We start from the raw sequence: 22,327 nt of genomic DNA, 5'->3' as shown, positions 1-22,327 counted from the left end.
AGTTCAATATCTCAAAAGCATGAAAGTTTAAAGCCAAAATTGTCTTCAGAAACAAGAAAGAATTAACTCTAACAATGCAATGGTTTCTCCAAGCCTGAATACTATATAAGGCATGAGTCCAGTTGTTCAGTCCTCCAGTTCAGCCCAGTGTTTCTAGCTATATAACCTTTTGCATCATTCTATTGAATACTTATAAGTTCTTGCTTTTATCAGCACACTAACTGTAGTCGTGTAATGAGCATTGTATTTGCTATTTTTATTGATAATAACTAAATGATTATGAGCAACTTCAGTTCCAGTATTAGTTCCAGTACTTGATAAATTTTCATTTTAGTTCCAGTTCTAGTTCCAGTATTTAGGAAAATTAATTATTGTTCCAGTATTGAGAAAAGTAAAATTATTGTTCCAGTTCCAATTCTAGTTCTAGAATTGGAACTAAATTAAATTGGAATTCCAGTTCTAGAACTGGAATTAAATTTTATTTAGTTCTGCAGAACTGGAACTAAATTAAATTGCTGGTACTGGAATTACTTTTAGTTCCAGTACTGAGAACTGGAACAACACTACAGTGCACCACATTAAGGCACAATGAACAAAGTAGTGACATGCATATAATTATATTATAGAATAAAATGTGCAGGTACAGAGACAAATGTTTTGCCATTAGGGTATAATGGACAAGGAATGATTCTCTCTTAGATGATCAAGACTATTCAATAGCAATACCTGGTGTGAATAAAGAGTAGGATTTATAAATCTACCAGGTATAAAGGTCAGATCTATAGCTTCACTTAAATATCTGTAATTTCTTTGTCACTATAGAGCTGTACTCTAATTTACTGTAGTGGATATTTTGCATTCAAATACTCAACTATTTTGTAAGGCCTTAGTGATTTTCTGTTCTCATCAGCATCCACTTGTATTTTCTTTGCCACATATACCCCATTATTAAAGATGTAGCTAACCAGTGATATCAAAAAGATTGAGCATGTGCAGTTCAGTTCTTAAGATTACTGCCCTTATATACCAGCTACCTTGTTCACTGTAGTCACAAACTCCTTAAAGATTGTGCATTGAACCTTCTAATATTTATATGTTAGTAAAATTCTGCAATCACAAAGGACAACTATATAATGTAGCTACATCTGATGATCTACTTCAGATGTACCTACGCATAGGCTGCTATAAGATCAATTCTGTATGTATCTAAACAGATAACTACCAGTGATATAGATCAGTTCTGTATCTAAATAGCTAACTACTAGTGATACAGAAAGTTGAGGTATGAAAATAAGCCTATAGTTATATATAGCCATATTGACCCGCATGCTGATTTTCTGATGAAAAAAAAAACAACAGAATATCACAAAAATTAATAATGGCCTAATAAGTCTACTCAATATTTTAAATTATTTTTCTCTAAATCTGATAAAGCAATCAAGTATGATAGTTGAAAATTTCCCCTTATGTATGTTAACTTGTGATCAACCTCACAAAGAAAAAGCAAGTGTCTAAGCCCTAAAGGTAGTCATATATAGGCTGGCTGTTGTGGAAATGGCTAAATATGGTGGAAGCATGAAAATATTGAGGCATTTAATTGACAGGTTCACTTGCAGGTTACACACTGAAATGAGCTCATAAATGCTTACTAAGCTGTGCCATGCTTTAAGGCATTGTAGTAGTAGACATGTACACAGTTCATTCTAAATGCAAGAACTGTCATAATTATGGTATACATTCGGCAGTTTTTAAAAGTTAAATTATTTCATAGCAGTGGTCAGTCAATCATGGACTCATAGCTTGTGGGGAGAAAATTGTAAAAGGCTGAAAGACTATTGCTAAAGAAATTGTTACTGAGAAAGCATGGCACTATTCAAGCTATTTCAGGGGCTAAAAAAGAGGCTATAGTTGTGGCTAAAAAGCTAGTTGTAAATGACTTTTGGCTAGTTGTAAATAGTGATTTGGCTAGTTGTAAAAGTCAGACTAAAATAACAAGCTGTGTTAAAGTCAAAAATTACATACATGTGCTGTGTATTTTTAGCTACAGGGATTTGACTAAAAGTACCTCAAGATCCAGTCTTGAGATTGCCATTTTCAAAACTTTCCACTTGTGGTCCAATAAATTGCAAGTTATAGTTATGGTCATTAATTTTCCCAGTCCACTACTGATATAAAATCATTGCCTTAAAATCTTATAAAACAGTAGTTTGACCTAAAGAATTGGCTTGTATACGTCACTGTAAATTTGTTTGCTATTTCCTAGTTTCAGGTCTCAGTCACTTATCTCAAATTGCTTCCAGATTTTATCCTGCCACAATTATGTTTCAACTAGGTAACTATGCTTCCACACTCCCCTGAAATCCCTTTAATCATTCCCTTCACTGAATCATAATTGTAGTGCATATTTCAGGTCATTGATTGCCTTGGCTTTTACACATACAAAGCAATATGACGGTACATAGGAGTCTTTGGTTTGCACACTAAATTAGCGAAATTAACTAGTCTCGATTATAAAACCTTGGATTATTTTCAGTGTACAGCTAGAGTGATACAATGAACATTATAACATTCATTTGTTTAACAGGGGAACTGGTATTAAATTGTGAATTTTTTACCAAATTACGCACAACAGCCACTGTATGTACACATCTGATATTGGGTGCGATCAGCTAATTGAAAGGGAATAATTATACAAAGTATAATGTACAATTTTAGTACACAGTTAGTGACCCTATATTGTACTGTCATTTGAGCAGGTACTGCAATACCATTCATCATCAGGTGCAGTGGTAATCCCAATACAATTCCTAATGTAATTTGAATGTATATGATATTACAAATAAATTCATATTATCCTTACCAGTGATACCACAGATTACATTTTTCACAGCAAATCATGTCAACATTTGCACAGACAAAAGTGCAAGCATTACAAAACCACTCTATCCTTTTCCTATGAACTACATGAGTGCATATAACAGTCAACACAAGAAGTGATAAGCAGGCTGATAGTTACCTATCATTTCCAGATGTTGCCAAGCTTCGACTGAACACAAAGGTTTCAACAATACTAATCCAGCACAATGGTCAATGATATAGTCTGGTATATCAGTCTTCAGATCTTGAAGCTGAATTTCATTGATATCTTTAGTTGGCTTTTTATTTAAGATCAACTCTAGGACATCTGTAAGACACACACGGTTGACTATTTGTGTTGTATACATATTATACCCACCCTTACATTTATGTGTATACAAATCCACAAAGCTATACAACCACCATTATTGTATGCATATTATTGAACACTATGTATACATACACACATGGGTTGTGTTATGTACATACATGCATCTATAGTAGTTTGTCTTCACTGAAGAGTACAAGTAACAGTTCACAAGTGGGCTAACTATAATATAGGAGGCAAATTATCAAATAATCATGGTTACATATGTATACAACAGTGAGTTTGCTGAGTTGTCAGTACTGGTTGCATCCATGCATATACTATAATATTGCATGGTTTAGAAGGAATTAACAGGCTTCGTTGATCATAGATATCATTTGTATAATCGCATGTCACATCATTGATATCAATAACGTCATTGATATGTGATACTGACCCCTTCTGAAATATAAATAATGCTATTTACAAAAAATTATATTACATTCTCATCCTGCTTGCATTTTTCTTCTGATGTCATCTCACTATTGACAAATAAAGACTGTTGTATTAACATTTTCTTAATTGAACTGGGTTTAGCTAGTTTAACAGTAGACTTCCTGGGACGTTTGCGTTGTGAATGAAATGGATTTTGTGGGATAATTTTTGCTGTTACTGGAGTATTATTGGTGTAATGCATAATAGTTGGAGATTTCATATGAATAATATTAATAGCTCTGCAAACAAAGTTATTAACGGTCTTGTAAGTATCATTGCAATGTGATGCAAGTGACTGTAAAGTGGCAATATTCTTATGAACATGTGATGCTGATGATGAAGTCTGATGTGACAGAGAAGTCATTTCTTGTAATATTTTTGTGGTTTCATTCTGCTTTAGTTGTGCATCACTTGTGATAGTATGAGAGGTATTGTGTACATTATACATATTATTCTGATAAAGTTTTCTTATTAGCAAGTGAATGTGCTTGCATATTGTTAAACGTACCAATGAATCAGGACATGTACAGCTATATTGGTGGATACATATATCACATTCAGTACACCGTAAAGGGCAATTTGGTGAGCATCTTGCGTCTTCCTTATGAACATCATAGTACAGTAATGGGTTTTTGGATGAGACAACTCTCCACAAATCAAGTCCATTGTCCTGTATTAAATCTGTTGATAATTCCACACTGGATTTATGTCTCTGGCGAATGCAACTGATCCTATGAGATACTTTTCCCTTTTCAAGCTTGATGAGGCGTTCAAATCCTTTATCCCTAGCTATCTTAAGTAACAAATGGATGCATTTGTCCACTCTTAATTCTTCCCTTCATATATACATACTTGAGCAATCGATGAAAACTTTCAACATGCATGTTTGTATTTATGCCTGCTTTTCTTCTATAGCACAAGGCCCACTGCTCCTTCTTTGCACTGTAATAGGTTATAAAGTATTCCGCAAATATACCCGTGTCTGGATGCTCTTGTAGTTGCTGTTCAAAGTTTAACAACATTGTGTTGAATGTGTTTATGTCTGTTTCCTGTGCTAATGTGTGCAATGAATGATATACCTGACATTGTAGCTCTCTGCATTAGCAATTTTGCTAGCAATAGCCCCCCTCCATGCTCTGTCTACATGCCAAGTACACAGTAACTTGTGTGGACTATCTGAAAATGTGGATTTCCATGCATTATAGATCTGGTCTGCGTCATCTGTCATTATCCAACGTGTATTAATCATTCCAATCCTCTGTTTGAGAGTTTCAAAGAATAGATGTACCACGTGGTGATCTTCCCTAGTGGTCAAGCACCATCCAGTTGGATAGCCTTCACCAAATTCATCAATTACCATGACAGTGATTAATGTAAAATCATATCCTGTTGTTTTGAAGGTGGAATCAATGCACACTATGTTATTGCCACACTCCTTCATTATGTGTGCTTGGTATGGTGTTTGTAATACCATCACAAAGTCGTTTTTGTTTAGATAATTATAAGCTGTTAGAACTACTCCCTGTTGCTTGTAAAACAACACAGGAGACTCTTTGTCACTCTGTTTCATTTCTTCCACCAGCATTGCTACACTTGTAGCATCATCCGAATGTCTTTCAACAGATCTTAAAGAAAAAGCCCTTTCAATATTGAGGATATCCCTTTTTGTCATGATGTGGGACCGTTTTTCATCAACACAAACATTGTCTCTCACATCATCCAATATTCGATCAATTGTAACCCCGTCTGATAGTTTTTTTAGCTATTTCAATGCGTTTTGATTTAGGAATACGCAGATGTCCAAGGGATACTGTGTGCTTATAGTGTGTACTACAGATTTCCACCTCAACGGTTCCTTCAACTGTTTTCCTCACAGTTAAGCTAGCTGTGCAGTGGGAATTCAGTTTACAAGAGCCTTGAGATTTTAATGACCTCTTTCCACTACTAACTGTATTAAAGAATCCGGTTCTGTTACAATAATAGTACTCAACACTTTCATTGTTTATCGCTTTACTGCCAGTTGATTTTATATAGTTTATCCCACTGCATTCTTCAAATTCATCTTTCCATCTGCAAAAGTCTATATGCACATAAAACGTAATTCAGATGTTTCATGCTTAATAGTTTACAGATACAACACGTGAAACAATCAAATTAGGATTTGTAATTTATCACAGGATAGCATATTATATTTACTTTAGTGGAACTGAAACTGAAATGAGAATTTTAAAAAATGAAACAATAAATAGAATAGCTATCATCTTTTTACCATGTTGAATAATTCAAGTTAAAATTATATAATATTACTTGAGACCAATTAATTGTTACTACAATACGCATACAATTTCACGGTTTAGGTAACACAAACTAACCTGAGTAAGAATTAAACACCTTCGTTTCTTTTTCAAATTGAATATTATGTATGGTTGTTAAATGTTCACGTAGTTGATGTAAATATCTGCACATAAAGCTACATGACTCTTCCTGGCATTTAATTTGGCCAGAAGGTTGTGTTTCAGGATGGTCACGTGTGATATGTCTATGCAAACTCTGTCTGTGTTTGTATTGCCTATTACAAATTGTGCAAACCAAATTGTTGCGAATATTATGCTTACTTGTATGTTTAATCATGTGCTCAGCATCATTCGATGTTGCATGAGCTGGTGTTTGAATATTATCGTCTGCGTCATCACTGCAGAGGGTACTGACATGGTATTCATCTGTTTCAGTATGTGCATCACTGTTAGTTTCCATTGACAGGTCATGTGGACAATCTATAACTACATGTGATTGAGGAGATTCATTCGTGTTATCTACATTTATTGCATATTTTGAAGCAGTGGAATTTCCATCAGCGAATTGAAAGCTGCCATCATTGTTTGCCATATGTTGTGTTTCATTTGCCGTATGTAGATTTTTCTGATCTTTACAGCCAATATGTACTCTCTCTTTTGCTTCTTTGACTGGGCAATCCCTGGGGGAATATAAACAATTAATTTTCTATGTGACACCAAGATAAGTGTATGTTAGCAAACACATTTATTCACATATGCAAGAATACAAGTTTGCTTTGAGTACATATATTACGTTCTAGATAGCGATTTTACTATCCAGATAGCCTGAGCCAAATATCCTGAGAAAATCCAGATATATAGTAAATTATTACCCTAATATTCTGATAATACAGATATATGTTTCTGCTCTAAAAGATTATGCATACATGTTTATGTTTCACCAAAATGATCCAAACCATATGTCATACTGTAGTTTAATTCAATGATTCGAAATCATTTCAAATTTGATAAAGGTTGAAATTTATATAATTAGCAATAGAACACAATACCACACTGATACTGTGACTATATTAAGTACTGCCCCTTAGCTTACACTATAACAAAGTCTAACAACTTCTTTAGAACTTGTCTCCTAAACACGGTGATATCCTTTTGTATGTACAAATCATTATACATAATAATATGCATTATATGCAGCATAATTGGCAACCTGTGTATAATCACATTTCCATCTATTGAGGGTATACTCAGCCATCTGTAAAAAGGTGCTGTTTATACATACTGTATTAATTGACTACTTTCTAAACTGAGGTTTTGGTCTCATAATGTGGAGATGTGCAACAGCAGATATTGCATATAGCAACTATTTAAAGAACCTATAGCATCAATGACATAATTATTATAAGTAACACATTCAACATGCAGTGTTCCATGAATACCATGGTACATATAGGAAGCATTTAAAAGCATTACAATAGCACAAATCAATGTTACCTTCATTAATTCTATACGAGAGCAAAGACAAAACCGCAAAAATGTATATGACATCCTTGATTTGTTAGTTAGATTTTATGGCACAGATACGTGCTATGTTCTGAAACAGTGTTTTTCATAGTACCGATTGCAAATGAGGTTTGATGTTTTCTTATAATTATTAATTATCATATCTGCACACATATCCATATAGTTACCTTTAATGCATATAAGCCACAGTCATATCCATTTGTTTGTTTAGATATATCCTGTGCAGTGTAATATTCATTCACAAAATATGTTAATGGAGATTTACCCAATGAATCTTTAAACACCATCCATCCCACATCATGTTTTGACCAGTTTCGTTTCGAAAACGTAATGTCATATACTGCCTATTTATAAATTATACATAATTTATTATATAGTAAGTGTAGCTACAATTTTCACAGTGAAACTTACGTGATCAGACTTGTGTATTCGATAGCTGTCAAATTACTCAATGAATCAGAGTAATGTATAATCTGTGATTTGAAGTCTATCACCTTTAATATGATAATGCATGTCACACTTAAATGTTTACATTACATTACCATCATTGACCAGTGTATTCCTTGATGTACTGGAACAATCCAATATTGATACTGTGAGAATAAGTTGATCTACCAATGCAAAATGACTTATGCATGTATGACTTCATAGGTAGTGTACACCTAGTTTGCATTTCAATGCTAACCTACCTATAAAATTATTAATTTATCAAAGGATACAGTAATATGTCAAACAGCTACAGCATGCCTTAAAGCTGTTAAATACGGACATGTCCATATACATATATCGCTAAAGCATTTGTGCCATAGCTTGCACTATGCATTTGCTGCAATTAATTGTTAAGGTAATTTTTAATCAGTATGTGATAGCTGTACAAATTCTTTGACTTCAATGCTTTCAGCTTAAATAAGTTATTCATCTTTTGTTACACTTTTGCCAATGTATATAGATAGTGTAATATGTGTATGTTGCTATACCTTTGTTTTCCATTTGTCCAAAGCATATTTTACTCCTTTCTGTTTAAGTAGGGTGAAGAAGAAAGACGTCATTGGCATGATAGTAATACCCTATTAAAATGATACGTAAGGTGAATTAAATTTTTGACTTCTGTACCTTCTTGTTAGCAGTAGCTGCCAATAAGTATGTGTAAGCATTTATCACCTGCTCAATGCAAAAATACATGAAAGTTAGTGATAATAGTTGTGCAAGCATTCCCCAATACCTTGTCATTCAAATACAAAAGGGTTTTCTCTGTTTCAAATGGATATGACAATCTTCCCAAGTCATCAGTGGTAAGGTCAGTTTTAGCATCTTTGTATATAGCTTTGACTGTTGTAGAATCACAACCAATGGCAGTTTTTATTAATTCTGCATTAATCACAAAAGTTCCATCACAATAATGCTAAACTACAATTAACCTTCAGTTGATAATGTTTCAAAAGACCGCCATTCTGGGTAAATTGCATCCGCATCAGTGCTTTTTCTTGTGCTGTAATGGTACACTTCTGCTTGCTGTACCAGTTTGCTAGCCACGTCTGTCTGCCCCTTTAAAATTAAATGCAGTGTTGATGTTTGATGATTTTGGTTGTCAGAGATGCTGTCATCTTTGATTGTCAAATCAATTGGACTGACCTACATATAACATGCATGTGCTATACTAAAAGAATAGATGAATTTTTGATAATAAGGAATTTTTAACTGTTGCCCCTAACAACCTGAATTTTGTAGAATTTTTTGATTAGCATAGCTCAAATTCCATGTTTAACCACTATAGGTCCCTTTTCCTATGCCCCCTCACATATATATAAAAAAGTTTAAAACATCTCATCAATAAAAAACAACGTCACATCGCTTCAATTATTGAATGTCAAAACTAATCTCTCTAAGTTTTATTATGACAGAGGTAGATCATGATATGTGACATTTTAAATTTGTGGTTTACTCATACATTACCAATGTGATTGCCCAGAACGGGCAACTGATGCCCCTTCTCATAAACAATTTAATATGGGAAAATTACAAATTTTAAAATGTCATATCTCATGACCTATATATACACGCAATACTTATAGCTATAACCTGGATGCTTTACCTTAGACATTCACCCCTATATAAAAATTTTGCAACTGACTCACCACCTATTCATATTTCAAATTTCAACTCAATACTCAATTGTTTCACATAGTTATAAAGACTTTAAACACAAGTGTGATTTCCCAATTACTATACTTACCTAACAATAATTACTGACTTCCCTTTTCCTATACCCCCTCACATATATGATTGCCCCAAAAGGGGAAACTGTTGTTGTCCCCTCTCATGGACAATTACACTTCATAATCTACACTATTATCCTGTTAAAATGTGAAGACATTACTTTATAGATATTCACCCCTACAAACATGCAATTCATGGTTGCTAGGGGTAACTTTTGTTATTATGAAATTCATCCATTATATGTTAATTATTTTACCTCTGTGATACCAGTTGCCTGATAAAATAGAAGATATGCTTGAGATGTCTTTGTAGTATGCTCACTGACTTTAAGTACCTACTTATTATAGTCATGCATGTTGGTGATTGTACCAACTCTTGTTACCTGATTGTCATCAATTCTAAACCAGTCACTATTGTACCTAACAATTGCCATATAATGACCACTCTGCATTGTACTCCCTGTGTGGGTAATGATTGCTCGTAGCTGATAATGTTTGCATCCATCCTATATGTTTAACAGTGACTTTTAGCTACATCATATTAATTTTATACAATTCTGTCATACATGTTCTTATTCAAACCTTTTCTAGTAGAGTTAGGTTAAGTTTGACTGGAGTGATCTGTTGCTCCTTTTTTGGCTGATGGCCACTTATTGTAAACCTGGAAGAACAGTATATACACATGCATAGAACCCAAATGTACAACCAGTATATACAATATATACCTTTTAAGATTAAGAATCAATACTTGTGGTAATGTGGAAAAGTTGTATTGAAGCTTACAGGGGCTGCGAGTGTTGCATCTGTCCAATGATAACACCGCAATTATTAAGTTATAAATAAATCAACACCAACTTATTGCAATGTAGCATATTGTCCTTTGTTGTCACTTCATCCTGCATTGTGAGTCTGATGGCATCTTCTACATCTTTAGCCTACAGTGGAAAGTTCTTGATTATTCATGTCATGAAATTCTAGATCTACGTCTGCCCCATAATGTTGATCAGAATGAATGTATGCATATACGTATCATATATAGTAGGTCTTATTTGTGCTTTGCAGTTTGTATTACCGTTGTTTTGCATTTGTTTCTCCCCTATATTATGAATTGTGTGTATACTGTTTATTGCAAAGTTTTGCAATGATTTCAATGTGTTGATTCAAGCTAGGTTTATAGGTTCACCTTATACAACATAACATCAGGAACATTATATTTCTATTACCATGAATTGCATCAAACGTAATATGTAATATATATGTATTTTAGTTAGCAGCTGATTAAACAATTAGTACCTTTGCAACTAGCTGAAGGTGATTCTGAGTTTCATACTGTGTGTGACATGATGAACACTTCAGACAGGTCACTACAATATCCATATATATGAATTATTGATAAAGTCATACTGCATCTGCAATAATTTCACAAGGTATAACTTGCTTTTAAAATTAGTAATGTATAATATAATACAGGCTCTGCATGGTGCAAGAGAACAGCAGCTGAATGCACCATTTCAATAAAACACAGTGGGATTCACATGGAGCATTTGATACTAGTCAACTACACATATGATGCAATAGCTCACTTTAAACAGTCATGAGCTACTGCCAATTGTTGTACATAGTTAAATAGTCATGATTATTAAATCATGTAGGGTACATGCCACAACAAACAACCAAGTTGTAGCAACACTACAAGAGCACAATAATCACTATCATTATTGTGATCCTATTTGCATATGGCCAGTAAAAAAGACTATAGCGATAGCATAAAATAGCAATTTATACCATGAAATAACCAAGTTACTTGAAAAGATAGGCTAATCAATAACATATGTGTGCTTGTTAGAGGTAAATAGGAGTAATAGGAGTAAGCTGAAAGTTCAATGAATTAATCTGTGTAGTACATATATCAGAAATCAAATGTTGGAAATTTGGAATCACAGTTGATCGACGCATATAGCTCATAATTATATAAGTTGAAGCTATGTACACCATATATGAAACATTTTAGTAAAAGGCTATGGATCAGTACGTATATAGTTGACCAGTAAGTAACTATAAAATATGTATACCAAATTCTATACAGTACATGCATACAGCCAGTCATGTGCTCCATACATTCAGCTTATATACAGCTAGTATACCTGTTTTTGCTGTAGTGACATGCAAGGTCTCCGCAATAAACTTCTTCTGCTGCCTATAAGTAAAATAATGCATAAGATACTATGTTTGAAGGTGCAGTACCTTGAGGATTGTGATGATTCTATCAGTTCTAACATACCAACTAAAAATTCATGAGCATCCTCCTGCATTCCGTCTACTCTGTTCATAATGACACCTTAACAGACAATATTATGCAAGCAATGCTCATGAGATCAGTCACTACAAGTACATAATACTAGCACACTATATCTCTTGAATCAGCAGTAAATTCATCATAGACTGGTGTAGTAGTGAAATGCATACATAATCATATTACCTGATTCCATGGCTATTTGGAGGTGCAGATTATGCTGGAGTTATTTAAATGCCTGGTATAATTTATAACAAAGCAACAGTGTCATAATTTCCTGTACAAATTCTCATATAGTAGCTCCATGATGTTTTTGATACACTCCAGCAAACTAGCCAACAGAATCCTATTTGTTTTGTCATAAACATTGATTGGCTAATTTATTTTTGGTTTTGCATGTCCATCTTGTCAACCAGTGTTATCACAGTAACAGATCAATGTTACTTAGTAACATAATCTTTACCTGGTAACCATTGTTAAGTAACTGTTACTAGGTGTGAAATATTATTTTTTGACACCATGCATAGCAAAGCTTTTCAATAGCTTTATTTCAATTTTTTACATAGCAACAATTGCTATTGTTTGTCTTCAAGAACATTGCAGAACTTAACCTCCTTATAACATTCTAAGTGCAAGACTATTAGTGTAATTACACAAATACTTAGAAATTCCACAATGGCTTCCAGTAAGAGTATAATTATTATGCACTCTTGCTTCCAGGTGTAAGATAAGATGTTGTACTAACATTAACACTACAGATAACTTGGATGATTAGTACTATATTTTATTTAGTGCTGCACATATAAATGATTCAAATAATTGTTAACCCAGCAGAATAAGACTCTTTTAGCTAAACCTTAGGCAGTGCAAAACTAACTATATGTTGCTGGTCCTACAAAATTGACCAGGTGACCAGGCTCTTTTTGCAACTTTTCAATGTGGTACACTACATTTGACATAACAGTACATGGAATTATTTATAATGAACTACTCAAAATCACCTGCTGAACTTCTGGATATATTGGGATATTAACTCGACAAATTCATGTTGAATTATCAGAGAAATCAAAATTTAACCCACTCTTTTAAAATTTCTTCAAACTTGACACAAATTGACACTGTATGACTACATCACAAGATAAAGTCATACACCAACTTTCATTTGATTCCTTCCATTACAACTTCAAGGCCTTGCCTCAAACCGCTGGATACACATTGGACAGACAGTATAATTATTTTGTATAATGAGTTGGTGTACAGGCCTTCTAAATAATAATAACAATAATGTTAATGTAGCGACTGTAGGTGTTTTACTGTATGATTGCACAATACTTTTACTATTCAACTATATACAGTGAAACAAGTCTTATTAGATCACTGTATAATAAGACTAATGTATGTCTGCCTCACTTGTGTACAAAATGATCTGTTAAATGTAACCACCTCCTTACTAAGGTCAGTAAATTTTGGTCAAAAGGTGACCTGATATGACAGAATTCATTTTCAGTACGATTGATTTTGCTGCATAGCTATTGTTAGATTGACTTTGTCTGATGTGTAATTTGGATCAGTTTTGTAAAATCTTGTCACATTTGAAAACAGAAAAACATATGCAACTCCAGTAAGAAATGTATAACTGTTATCGGATCTGCGAAAAGAGGTCTTATAGCCTTTCCAAGTTTCCGATCATGACGAGTCATAACTCATCATGTGTTTAACCTATTGTTTTAAAAGTATATTCAGGAATAGTGCTACATGTGTATGTTAGGAGTGTGAAGTGACCAAATTTCAGGCTGGTACCATACTCACAAGTCAAGTTATGGATTTTCCAGGCCACACATGCAATTGGAAAGGCTATACGACCCCTTTTCACAGAATATTGTACATAAACATAGATGAAGAGGTTGACAATATGTGTGGCCTAGCTTATGATAAATTTCTGTTGATAAGTTTCTTGTTAGGCTCACAAGACATAGTGATACAGTAACACTCCTCTTTCCGGACTTGTATTGTTTTGCTGTAGATACAATTATCTAGCTACTTAATTGTATAGATATTTATGCAATTGTAATGACAGTGTTCAGTTCCAATATGGTATAGCTACTCTGATTATATTAAAGTGAACTTTGCTGGTTAACAAAGTATGTGTGCTGCATAGCTACCTTTCAATCTATGCTTCAAATCACACAATGCATCATAACTTCCTGTATTTTGTAGCATCACTTGTTTAGTGCAACAAAGAATACAGTTTTCTGTTAAAGACATATGCATTCATGGATTTTATTTGGTATCTATAACTCCTTACCTATTTTACACTCTTGACCATCACAGTGCTCCAATAAAATCTTGTGCAATGCTTTGATTCACCACATAGACTGTAAAGTTGCATTGCAGAAGCAAGTGTTACCAAGATTAGGTAATCCAAACAATCCAATACGATCAGCAGACTTATTCATTGTAGAAACAAGCAACTGTAAACAGGTATGAAACTGTAGCAAACAACTGTAAATTGCTTTTATACCAAGCAGGTGACCTCAGTGAGAGATCATGATGAAGCCTTGCTGCAACATCCTAATGGATAGTGGCAATAGACTATTGATTACACACACCCTTTCATACCATAGGTAACAACAGCTGCTTATTGTCTTTGTATAAATGTTCACACTGTTATTAGTGGTTGTCCAAGTCATCATTAAGGGCATGCATATAGCTATGTTTTCACAGCATACACAGATCCATAAGTAGCTAACATGAGAGGTCACTGTGTGAAGCATGCATGACCTTAAAACTTAATATGTATAATGCAGACTGCATGCATTTTTTTAAAATTATTATTTGAAACATAACATAGCTACTGCAAATGTTTTTAGTACTTAGGTATTAAATTGCAACATGTGAATGTAAGTCACAGAATCATGAGTTGAATATAGATGTCACACTGCTCCAAATCTGCTAGTGCCTCTGCTAGCTCACTACTGAAATCCGGCTTTCTCCGCCTGCAATTTAATTCAGTACTATAATTAGCTAATTATTTTCTCTTTTACTGCATAGCTACGTAACATAAAAATGATTCATTAAAATGATTATTCTTGGGTTGAAAATAGCTACTCTGCCAGAACCTCCAGGAGTCAGAGCAAGAGTACATAAAAATAAGAGAGTGTCCAACTCTCTATGAGGTACTTACAAATGCACTGAGTCAAGTTATCAGTAAACTTTGAGATATTCTTGTTTTATTTTAACACTTTGCAGTCAAGTGAAAGGCTTGTTGATCAATGGGACTGCACATCATTGACTTCTGCTGAATTATCTCTTGAGTTGTTGTAGATCAAAGCATTTAGCACATTGGGTGAATACAGCTTGTTCCATCATCACTTGACTCAGTGCCTTTGGGAGTCTATATATTCCAATAGGACACTCTCTCTTATTTTTATTATTATGTACTCTTGGTCAGAGTATACCCATAAACATGCCGGCACTCAACGTTTGTTAACTTACTGTTTAACTTCTGTTCACCAGATGTAACACTGACTGTTTTGTGACCTGCTCAAGGAGCAAAATTCATAGTCAGTATAATCCAATTTGAGGTTAGGAAGCCGTAGTTGGCAAAGCTGCATTCCTATAAGGCTGCATTCCTTATGCTGCGTTCCTGTTAATAACCATTTTGCTAGCTACATGTACATCATTCACAACAGAGTCAAACCTAGTAGTGTCCGAATGCTGCAGTACAGTATCAGTAGAAGGGCTCTTTGCAGTCATATCAAGTCCATGATCCCCTAACGCAGAATTCCTAATAGAGCCCACCTCGCTAGAGACCACCGAATTCACTGAACGACTGGCCAATGTGTTCCCACAACGATGAATCTTCATTGGCAAACATGAGGTACAAGGCCTGCCAGCCCGAACACAGACACATCTCTTACAAACAGCGTTTTTACCATTACAGGAACAACAGGGCGCCATGGCGCGCGTCTAATTATTATTATTAGCACTTTACAGTGACCAGCACTGAAGTAACATGTGCTGCAGCCTAGCCTTAGGATTACCTAACCTAATTTCAGGGACTTAGACCTAATGACTTGACTTACAAGGTGTAACAGAAAAGGGGCCAAAGTAAGAAAAAAAAATCCCTCCAACCCCAGGATTCGAACTGCAGGTCACCCAATGTCTATAGTCAGGGCCACACTCAGTCTTCCTCCAGGAGGGATGGATTTTCTTCCTTAAACCTAAGTAAAGCAGTTATTATTAGCACTTTACGCAGTGACCAGCACTGAAGGTCTGACAGCAACAGACCTGATGAATATCTGAAGGTCTGTTGCGAAATACATATCTCATTTCCAGATGAGATATTCGTGAGATGCGTTCATGCAGTTTCGAATTCAGCCACGCCCCGCCGTGTGTAAGTTTGACGTCACGGAATAGTAGTTTATGTAATAGTTGAAGCCTCCCCATTGAATAAAAAGATATACACAGTTTTCGCCAACATGGCCACGGGAGACAGTAGTGCAAATCCAAGCGCAGTCAAACCAACGTTCGAATCCAATGAAGCTGCTGATAAAGCGCTCAAAGAAATCTCCTCTATGGATACATTAGTACAGTTGAATTTATTTGAAACCGTAATTCGATTGTACAACGACGATGGACTAACTCAGTTAGAGCTTCAGAAATTACAAAACAACTATATTGTTGAACTTGAAAGAAAAACTTTACTATTAACTGATATCATCCCTGGTAAAGGTCACTTCAATGGCATGCAAATGTTGAGAAGAGCTTTGAAGGAGACTGAGCAACACACAATCTTGAGCGTACTTGATAAGGCTTACAAAAATGCTATGGATACACTGAATACTAGACTACATGACCCTGAATTAGGGTATGACCAACCACACCAGAAAACTTCTCATGATGATTCTGTTGCTGTGGCTGCTGCTACTTGTAGCAGTGACTGCCTTTTGAGTACTTCAACAGAACTGAGTCTAGATGCAAATAAGGATGGGGTGTGTAGAGATGGCCCCACTACTGCAAGAGAGAGATGTACTTTTGACAATGGTGTTTATGATGCTGGTGACAATGGTGATGCCAGCGCTATTCCCATTTATGTCCCAGAACAACAACAGCAGCAGCAGCAATCTACTATTGAGATAAACATTCAAGTTCACATGCCTGCAAGTTATAACAGTGCCTTTCGCCAACGATCATCACACATCTCTTTCAACACTCGACCAGAAGGTGATAAAGTAAGCTATATAATGTTTTATGCATGGAAATATTTGAGCTACATAATGTGTATTATTTTTATATAGCTTGGCTCAATTTGCAGTGTTAATGAAATAGAGTGCAACTCTCTAACACTCAAGTTTGTATTTGTTGGGGACTCCAGCACAGGCAAGACTTCACTTCTTTATCAATATACTACTAAAAAATTTTCCATTGCGTATGAACCAACAGTAAGTTATACATAGCTGTATAAAGTTGTACACATTCATATTTGTCATAAACTACACAGACACTACTTGACTTCCATACAGCAGAATTAGAGTGTCGCAAAACAAACTATAAATTGCACCTGTGGGACACAGCAGGTATATATATTCACTGGAATGCATCATGTGCAGCCACATAACCTTATATGTGTACGCATACATAGGTCAAGAAAGGTTCAAGGCGTTAACCAAGGTAATGAGAAGGTTTGTATAAATATATATATATATATAATACAGTACGATAGTACTGTATAGTAGGGACCAAAAAGGAGTAGGCATGTTCCATGAAATAACTTCACCCTCAATTTTTCCCCGACAACAATGAGGCAGTATTGGTTAGGTAAAACTAAGCCCAAACAAGCTTTTAGATTGACCCAAAACGCTTTCAACAAGTTGCTACGGAATTTTAAAATAATTTATCATACACTACAATAGTAGTGTATAGTAGGGACCACAAAGGAGTAGGTGTGGCCCACGAAATAACATCACCCAAAAAATAGCCTCAATTTTCCCAGACGATGATGAGGCAATATTGGTTATGTAAAACTAAGCCCAAACAAACTTTCAGATCGACCCGAAACGCTTTCAAAAAGTTGCTACGGAATTTAAAAAATTTTTATTCAATGGAATTTCTACTGACTGCCTGACTGACTGCCTGATGCCTTCAGACAAGCATAACTTGATAACAGCTAAGGCTACAAGCTTGATTTTTTCACTGTTCGATGTCTCTTCAGCCCGAGAGGTGCCTTTTGGCATACCGCAGTACGTACAATGCATTCTTCATGGACTTACCAGTGTCCTCTTTTGTGTCCCATTCATCTTTGCTGATAGCGAAAAGTGTCGATTTGGTGGTAGCACATGATGGCTTCCCTTCGTAACAAAAATTGTCCGTATTTTTCATAGTGGCTATTTCGATTGCAGAGGTGTTTTTAAAACAGTTTTTGATTCATACTGCTGTGTAACGGGTTGAACATAGCCAACAAGTAATGGATATTTCACTTTTCAGACAATAATTTATATAACTGGGGCGCGTGAAACCAACCCTTTCGGTATGTGTGGGTTGCAGGGTTTACACTAATTTCACAACACTTCATGCCCGTGGGTGCCCCCACGCGTCTATATTAATATGTTATACCACAATTGGTTTCACGAGGTTTCAAGATAGTATAGAGGCGCTAAAATTCCCTCTACTATCTAAAGAATGATTTCTCATGATCAGTAGTCCAAAGTTAGGGTTAGGGTTTAAGTTAAAGTCACAAAAGGCATCAAGCGTTGTGAAATTAGTGCTACCCTTTCAAATTCAGTATGCGTGGGTTCACCAGTCATAATAATTATTTATTAAAAAGTTAACAAACAAGTACACAAAAAATTTTGGAATTTCAACTAGAGTAGGCCCAGACCATAGCACATTGATAAAAAGTACTGAAATAAGTTGGAATAGTGCACAATATTGTAAATCACAGTAATATAATAAGAAGTGTTATATCCCTACTGTGCTCAAGATACCATAATGGAAATGCACAGTAGGGATATAACACTTCTTATTGTTTTACTGTGATTTAATATCGTGCACTACTCCAACTTTTGTTTCAGTACTTTTTATTGATGTGCTATGGTCCGGGCCTACTCTAGATGAAACTCAAAATTTTTCTGTGTACTTGTATACATATACATATATATATATATATATGTATATATATTATCATTAGGCCTACTACAGAGGTGCTGTGGGGGCATTCGTAGTTTATGATGTCACTGATGAAAAATCTTTAGAGCATAGCTTGCAGTGGAAGGATGAAGTTGACGATGTTGTACGACTGGAGAATGATGACCCAATACCAGTGGTGTTGATAGCCAACAAAGTAATATGGGTCAAGCCAAATAAATTGCCATTGAAAGTCTTTATAGGTGGACCGTGGAAAACTTGATGGGGAGCAGTTTAGTAAAGACCATGGTTTTACAGGCTATTTTGAGACATCGGCTAAAACTGGACAAGGAATCCGAGAAGCTGTACGCTTCATGGTGAAAAAGGTGTGTGGTCACAAAATTCCCTTGTGGTAACCTTAAAACTTCCCTTGTGATTACCTTAAAACTTCCCTTGTGGTCACAAAATTCCCAAACACTACATGATAGCTCTCTCAAATCTTGCTTTACAGCTAGTATAGAGCCTTCAAAAATCTCAAAAGTACATCCTTTTTTACAGCTTAGCTGTTTTTCACTAAATACCAAGAATGCGTAATATTTGTTTGAGGGAGAGTGTCTAACTGCCAGTATAACCCATACAAAATTAACACTCTGCCACTGATAAGTAGAGTATCAATATCTCATTGTGTTAAACTGATATGAAGGCATCACTTTGCATATATTCAACTTTTATCTTACCACAGAGTAGCTATACAGAAAATTAATATGGTGACTAAAGCCTTTGCAAAGGTTTTAATATTAATTTTTGTCTGCAGCACTGCTTTTGTGAGTTACTTTCTATATATTTATGCACTCTCCTTAATACAAATGTTATGAACTCTTGCATGCAAACAATTTGTATGCCAGCATATACTATTGACAAAATAACGCTGTGGTCAAAAGCGGAGTAGGCATAAGCATTATTATAGCTACATTTCACTGCGGCTGTGAATGTTACCTCTCCTGACATTTGATTCTTTTGACAAAGCAATTAGATATAATGCATTCAGGGAATCTAGTAAAAGAATGATAAGACCATTCTTCTTTCATCGGTAATGCTTATTTTAAAACTTGAGAATTGCATGCAGCTGGTCAGCCTTTTCCGAGTTCACTTTGCTGAAAGCATACATGATAGAAGAAAATTTGCTTTTTTCAAATTTCGTGATCTGATAGAAATGGTTAGGGTCACTTTGAGGGTATACTACCAAACTACTTTCTTCATCACGATGAAACTTTTTGGATCAATATTTATGATCTTTTGATTAGCGCAACATATAAGCTCCCATTGTAAAATACTTAAAATGTATGTTTAAAATAGATAGGGTGCAGCTACGCATACATTGCATTAGAGGCAAGTGTAGTAGTCAGTTACTTTATAATCTCTTCTTTACATCACTGCATTACTTTTTGTTACAGGTTCATGAACTGTCTTACATCTATAAAGAGCCTGTGGTGCCAATATATAACAGGAATCGATCCACAAGTATCAAATTGGATTTCCCTAGGCAATCCCTTAGCAGTATTGAAAAAGAAACAAAATGCTGTTTAACAACATGAGAATTGGCAAGAGCTATTTACTATAATAGCTATTGAAAATTATTTTGGTGTGTATATTATGCTAATCAATAATGTGATATTTAAATATTTACCACTATATGTTCTCCATGCATATGATGCATAATCATTGCAAAATAGCATTAACTTGCAGACTCTATATAGGAATGAACTGTGCTAAGTAAATATTCTTGGATATTGGAGTTGTCAAAACACAAAATCTGAATGAATTAGCTAACACAATTCTATATAGTATTATAGTGCCTGAAGTATGTAGAATTGGTACCTGACTTATGTCTATATGCAAATGCATGACCTGCCCCATCATGTAAATTGATCTAATAAGTATGCACTACTCAGTATTAAGTGGCATAGCACCAAAATTGGATATTTTGTAGTTTTTTTGTATATGAACTTTCCAGTGCTTCTCATGCATGAAATTTATCAGTGTTTTTGAATTGGTGCCATTAAACAATTTGCCTTTGGTGACCTTTAAGACATTTTTGTGCAGATGAAACATTACATTTGTGTGTATAGAGCAGTTTTGTATATTGCAACTAGACTCAGAAAGAGTACAACGTTCACATGACATTAAGTTTTACAGTCAGTGTATTAGTCACTTCCTATATAAAAAGCTAATTTTATTTAAAAAACTATAAAAGTCAAAATTATTCACATGCCAGCATGTCCTATATATTATGCATCTTTGTTAAAGTTGAAGTATAGTGATATATCAATCCATACACTGTATTGCTATAGATGTTGCATACAGACAGTGAAAGTATCTAAACAAAATTACGTTTGATTAGGGATCATATATAGAAAAAAGTAGTGAAACAAGGAGGTCACCTATGCCTGAAGATATACTAGTGGACATTAAATCCCTACTCAGTTCAGTCAGTACCCATGACTGAATTAGAGATTAAATGTCCACTAGTAATTCTTCAGGCGTTGGCAACCTCCCTTGTTTCATTACTTATTTCTATGATCCTGATCGAACTTAAATTTTTAATTTTTTCTTATACTTGTGTGTTTTCGTTTTTACTGCATGCATGGTGAACCCATTAGAACAAAAGGAATTTCAGCTATGCTACATAACATTACAACCAAAGAACACTGGAGAAGAACCTCTGCAATCAATCCAGTCACAGCGGAAAACTCGGACGATTCCCATTAAATGTAGGGAAGCCATCATGCAGCCTCACCACAAATCGACACCTCACACTGTCAGAAAAGATAAATGGGACACAAAGGAGGATACAGGTAAATCATGCAATGTACTTAGTGCAGTATGCCAAAAGGCATGTATACACAATGTGCTATATCCAAAATACATCTATGGCACAAACTAGTGTACTCCTAAATCCTTTAATCCATAGAAGCTGGCCTAAGTATGATGTAACCACAAGGTCTCTCTAAGTAATTGTATTGTGTCTTATCATACAGTACAGTAGTACCAAGAGTTCATAATATAGGAGAAGGATATTAACTCTTGGTAGTACCATATATTAGGGATCATGAAGATTTGGGCTTTTCTGGCCAAATATATCACCCTATAACCAGCCTCACAATACCTTCATGGCGCCTTAGCAGTATTGGTTAGGTATAACTAAGCCCAATAGTGC

At 34.9% G+C, this 22,327-nt stretch overlaps 2 protein-coding genes and 1 long non-coding RNA gene across 3 annotated transcripts; 1 reads left to right on the top strand and 2 right to left on the bottom strand.

The window, feature by feature from the left end:
* Nucleotides 1-2,589: 2,589 nt before the first annotated feature.
* On the bottom strand, nt 2,590-14,392 carry LOC136249792 (uncharacterized). The gene is made up of 23 exons (XM_066041917.1): nt 14,291-14,392; nt 14,148-14,237; nt 11,937-12,030; nt 11,837-11,889; nt 10,986-11,056; nt 10,548-10,627; nt 10,418-10,495; nt 10,275-10,353; nt 10,076-10,198; nt 9,950-10,027; nt 8,895-9,108; nt 8,699-8,844; nt 8,590-8,637; nt 8,454-8,543; nt 8,019-8,087; nt 7,888-7,970; nt 7,742-7,820; nt 7,644-7,694; nt 7,046-7,104; nt 6,031-6,632; nt 3,017-3,184; nt 2,861-2,960; nt 2,590-2,807 (listed from the first exon to the last, which is right to left on the bottom strand). The coding sequence occupies exons 2-23, from the start codon at nt 14,203-14,205 to the stop codon at nt 2,732-2,734; spliced, it is 2,499 nt and encodes an 832-aa protein (XP_065897989.1). The 5' UTR covers nt 14,206-14,237; nt 14,291-14,392; the 3' UTR covers nt 2,590-2,731.
* Nucleotides 14,393-14,685: 293 nt separating this feature from the next.
* Nucleotides 14,686-16,082, bottom strand: LOC136251791 (uncharacterized). Its single transcript, XR_010699198.1, has 3 exons — nt 15,686-16,082; nt 15,481-15,631; nt 14,686-14,981 (listed from the first exon to the last, which is right to left on the bottom strand). It is a non-coding gene; the product is annotated as an uncharacterized lncRNA (long non-coding RNA).
* On the top strand, nt 15,996-20,850 carry LOC136251790 (uncharacterized). Its single transcript, XM_066044200.1, has 7 exons — nt 15,996-17,219; nt 17,286-17,429; nt 17,489-17,564; nt 17,630-17,658; nt 19,175-19,327; nt 19,374-19,496; nt 20,565-20,850. Exons 1-7 carry the CDS (start codon nt 16,467-16,469, stop codon nt 20,703-20,705), a joined length of 1,419 nt encoding a protein of 472 aa, XP_065900272.1. The 5' UTR covers nt 15,996-16,466; the 3' UTR covers nt 20,706-20,850.
* The last annotated feature ends 1,477 nt before the right edge of the window (nt 20,851-22,327 follow it).

This window comes from Dysidea avara, chromosome 3 (genome assembly GCF_963678975.1).
Source record: "Dysidea avara chromosome 3, odDysAvar1.4, whole genome shotgun sequence".
Classification (NCBI taxonomy): Eukaryota; Metazoa; Porifera; class Demospongiae; order Dictyoceratida; family Dysideidae; genus Dysidea; species Dysidea avara.
Note: the sequence above shows the minus strand (reverse complement) of the source record. Positions and strands in the feature narration are given on the sequence as shown.

Bases quoted from the DNA above. Each gene is read 5' to 3' on its own strand.
- LOC136249792 (XM_066041917.1), bottom strand. From the start codon at position 14,205: ATGCTACAAAATACAGGAAGTTATGATGCATTGTGTGATTTGAAGCAT. The intron at 10,628-10,985 runs GTACTAATTGTT...TTTCCACTGTAG, and splicing joins ACCTTCAGCTAGTTGCAAAG to GCTAAAGATGTAGAAGATGC. The intron at 7,695-7,741 runs GTAAATCTCCAT...TACACTGCACAG, and splicing joins GGTGTTTAAAGATTCATTGG to GATATATCTAAACAAACAAA.
- LOC136251790 (XM_066044200.1), top strand. From the start codon at position 16,467: ATGGCCACGGGAGACAGTAGTGCAAATCCAAGCGCAGTCAAACCAACG. The intron at 17,220-17,285 runs GTAAGCTATATA...ATTTTTATATAG, and splicing joins CTCGACCAGAAGGTGATAAA to CTTGGCTCAATTTGCAGTGT. The intron at 17,565-17,629 runs GTATATATATTC...ACGCATACATAG, and splicing joins GCACCTGTGGGACACAGCAG to GTCAAGAAAGGTTCAAGGCG.